Genomic DNA, 2,603 nt, shown 5'->3' with positions numbered 1-2,603 from the left:
TCACCCCCAAAGCCAATTCCTCCTTTGGCCGCCTTTCCTCCAGTTCTCTGCTGCCAATGACTGAACGAACTGCAAAAGTCACTGAAGCTGGAGACTCATATCTCCCTCTCTAACTTTAAACACAGTAAATGAACTTGTTCTCACACTGGCCTACCTGGTTAAATAAAGTTAAATAAAAATAAACATTTAAATATTCCGTTCCTGTGAGTCATTATGTCAAGGAATTGATCTGCTTGCTTTAACTTTACAAGTAGTACACTATTAAACACTATTAAACATTGTTATTGTGAGAGGATTTTAATTACACCATTCTTTTCATTTATATTAATTAATGAATATAGCAGAATGCTTTCGTTTTTTTTTCATGACATATCTGACCTCTGTTCTGACTTCTGCTTTTGCTTATTTTTTCCCATATTAAAAGGAATTGCAAGCTTATTTTTCAAGTACTATTCTACTTTTCCTTCTGTAGTTTCTAGAGATAAACAATAGCCCTGACAAAAGTGTATTTCCCCTTAGTACCCACTGCTCCTGTCCAGCTGACTGTTGACACCACATCAGCTGCTGTTAGCTGGAACCAGCCACCAGGATTGGACCAAACCCAACATCATTACCAGATCTCCTACCGCTGTCCAGGGACAGAACCACACATCACTACCACATCTTCACACAGCATCACTCTCTCTGACCTGAAACCTGCTACTCAGTACTCTATCACTGTCTGCACTGTGCTGGAAAATGGAAAGAAAAGTCGACTGGTGTCAACAACCCTCACAACAAGTAAGGAAGTACACTATTTAAGTATTATGTTTAGTGTCAAAGCTGATTAAACTTTAACTAGTTATCAAAATGACTATGAACTAATCATAATGGATGTGTCAGCATGGGATGTAAAGGTCCAGTATCTTCCCTGATGATAAATATATGATGGTGAATTCCCCAGGTCTCATCATGCAGTTTGGTGCTGAAATCATTAAACGTTGTTTATAATACAGTGTCTGAATTCAGGCTTTCTTCCATTTCTGTGAGTCATTATGTCAAGGAGTTGATCTGCCTCTGCTTGTTTTAACTTTATCAGTAGTACAGTGTTAAAACACTTGTTATTGTGGAGAGGATTTATAATCCCAGCGTTCTTTTATTTTATATTTAAAGGAATTGGTGTGGCGACAACAATGTAGCAGCAGCGGACTACCGTTGCTAAATCAATACAGCAGAAACCCTTAAATCCAACTTTTGTGTGACTTCTATTCTTTAGCTTCTTTCTTATTTCTATTTCTTAGTACTTCCTGCTCCAGTCCAGCTGACTGTTGACTCAGTGGAGACCACATCAGCTGCTGTTAGCTGGAGCCAGCCACCAGGATTGGACCAAACCAACCATCATTACCAGATCTCCTACCAGTGTCCAGGGACAAAACCACACATCACTACCACATCTTCACACAYCATCACTCTCTCTGACCTGCAAGGTGGTACTCAGTACTCTGTCACTGTCTGCACTGTGCTGGAAAATGGAAGGCAAAGTCGACTGGTGTCAACAACCCTCACCACAAGTAAGGAATTACCCTACTTAAGTATTCTGTCTGGTGTCAAATTTTGACTAGTTATCAAAAAGACAAATCGATATAAATATATAAATTAAAAATCATAATTATGTGTCTGTTTTTGTTAAAGAAAACAGTCATCACTCCAGAAAAGGGAACTAACAAAGATAATCACTTCAACAACCAAACACAGAAAGGGTTTCAAAGGGGGTCTGAAGACACCATGGGGGTTCCACTGAAAGATGCAAAGCCACTAGTAAGGGGTTCTAAAAGCACCACCATGGATGCCCACTAAGGTTTGTCTCAGATAAGAAACACCAACTTAGGATCTGGAGTAAAAAGGATATGGAGCTAAATAAACAGGAGTTTCTGGCTAAATGGTGGCCACCTTAAATAAGGTGTAGGTCTCCACATCTCTCCATCTGATGCACTGAACAGCAGCTCATAACCAGCAGGGCCATATTTTGGCACAAGATGGCAGCGGTGTATTTTAAACGTTTTGTACTGATCCAATGAACCATTGATTTCTGTTAAAAATGTTGTATCAAGACTGCCCAAATGGCCTCATTTGTTATTAATAACTTTTCATGTTTAAATTGTGCACTCTCCTCAAACAATAGCATGGTATTCTTTCACTGTAATAGCTGCTGTAATTTGGACAGTGCAGTTAGATTAACAATAATTTAACTTTCTGCCAATATCAGATATGTCTACGTCCTGGGAATTTTCTTGTGACTTACAACCTCATGCTAATCGCATTGGCCTATGTTAGCTCAACCGTCCCATGGAAGGGACACGATCCCAAGAAGTTTTAAATACCAGCAGACAGCACTCTAAATACCAGCAGACCAGCAGCTCTTAAATACCAGCAGGGCCAGCACAGCTGTAACACATACTGACTAACGAGGTGACTCCAGTCGAAGCGCCCAGACTAGTCAACCTCTAAATGGATAGAGAAACTGAACTCGTAACAGAACGAACCCGTAACAGTCAGCATGGGATGTAAAGTCCAGTATCTTCCCTGATGAGAAATATATGATGGTTAGATTCATCTCTCTCTTT

The 2,603-nt window shown here is 39.9% G+C and overlaps 1 protein-coding gene across 1 annotated transcript in view; it reads left to right on the top strand.

The window, feature by feature from the left end:
• The window catches only part of LOC139023326 (receptor-type tyrosine-protein phosphatase H-like), a 35,317-nt gene that overhangs the window by 14,573 nt on the left and 18,141 nt on the right, over nt 1-2,603 (top strand). Inside the window, exons 6-7 of the mRNA XM_070436252.1 lie at nt 520-780; nt 1,281-1,550. Coding sequence (XP_070292353.1) covers nt 520-780; nt 1,281-1,550 — 531 coding nt within the window. The remainder of the gene's footprint in view (nt 1-519; nt 781-1,280; nt 1,551-2,603) is intronic.

The sequence above is a fragment of the Salvelinus sp. IW2-2015 genome, linkage group LG31 (assembly GCF_002910315.2).
Source record: "Salvelinus sp. IW2-2015 linkage group LG31, ASM291031v2, whole genome shotgun sequence".
NCBI lineage: Eukaryota > Metazoa > Chordata > Actinopteri > Salmoniformes > Salmonidae > Salvelinus > Salvelinus sp. IW2-2015.
Note: the sequence above shows the minus strand (reverse complement) of the source record. Positions and strands in the feature narration are given on the sequence as shown.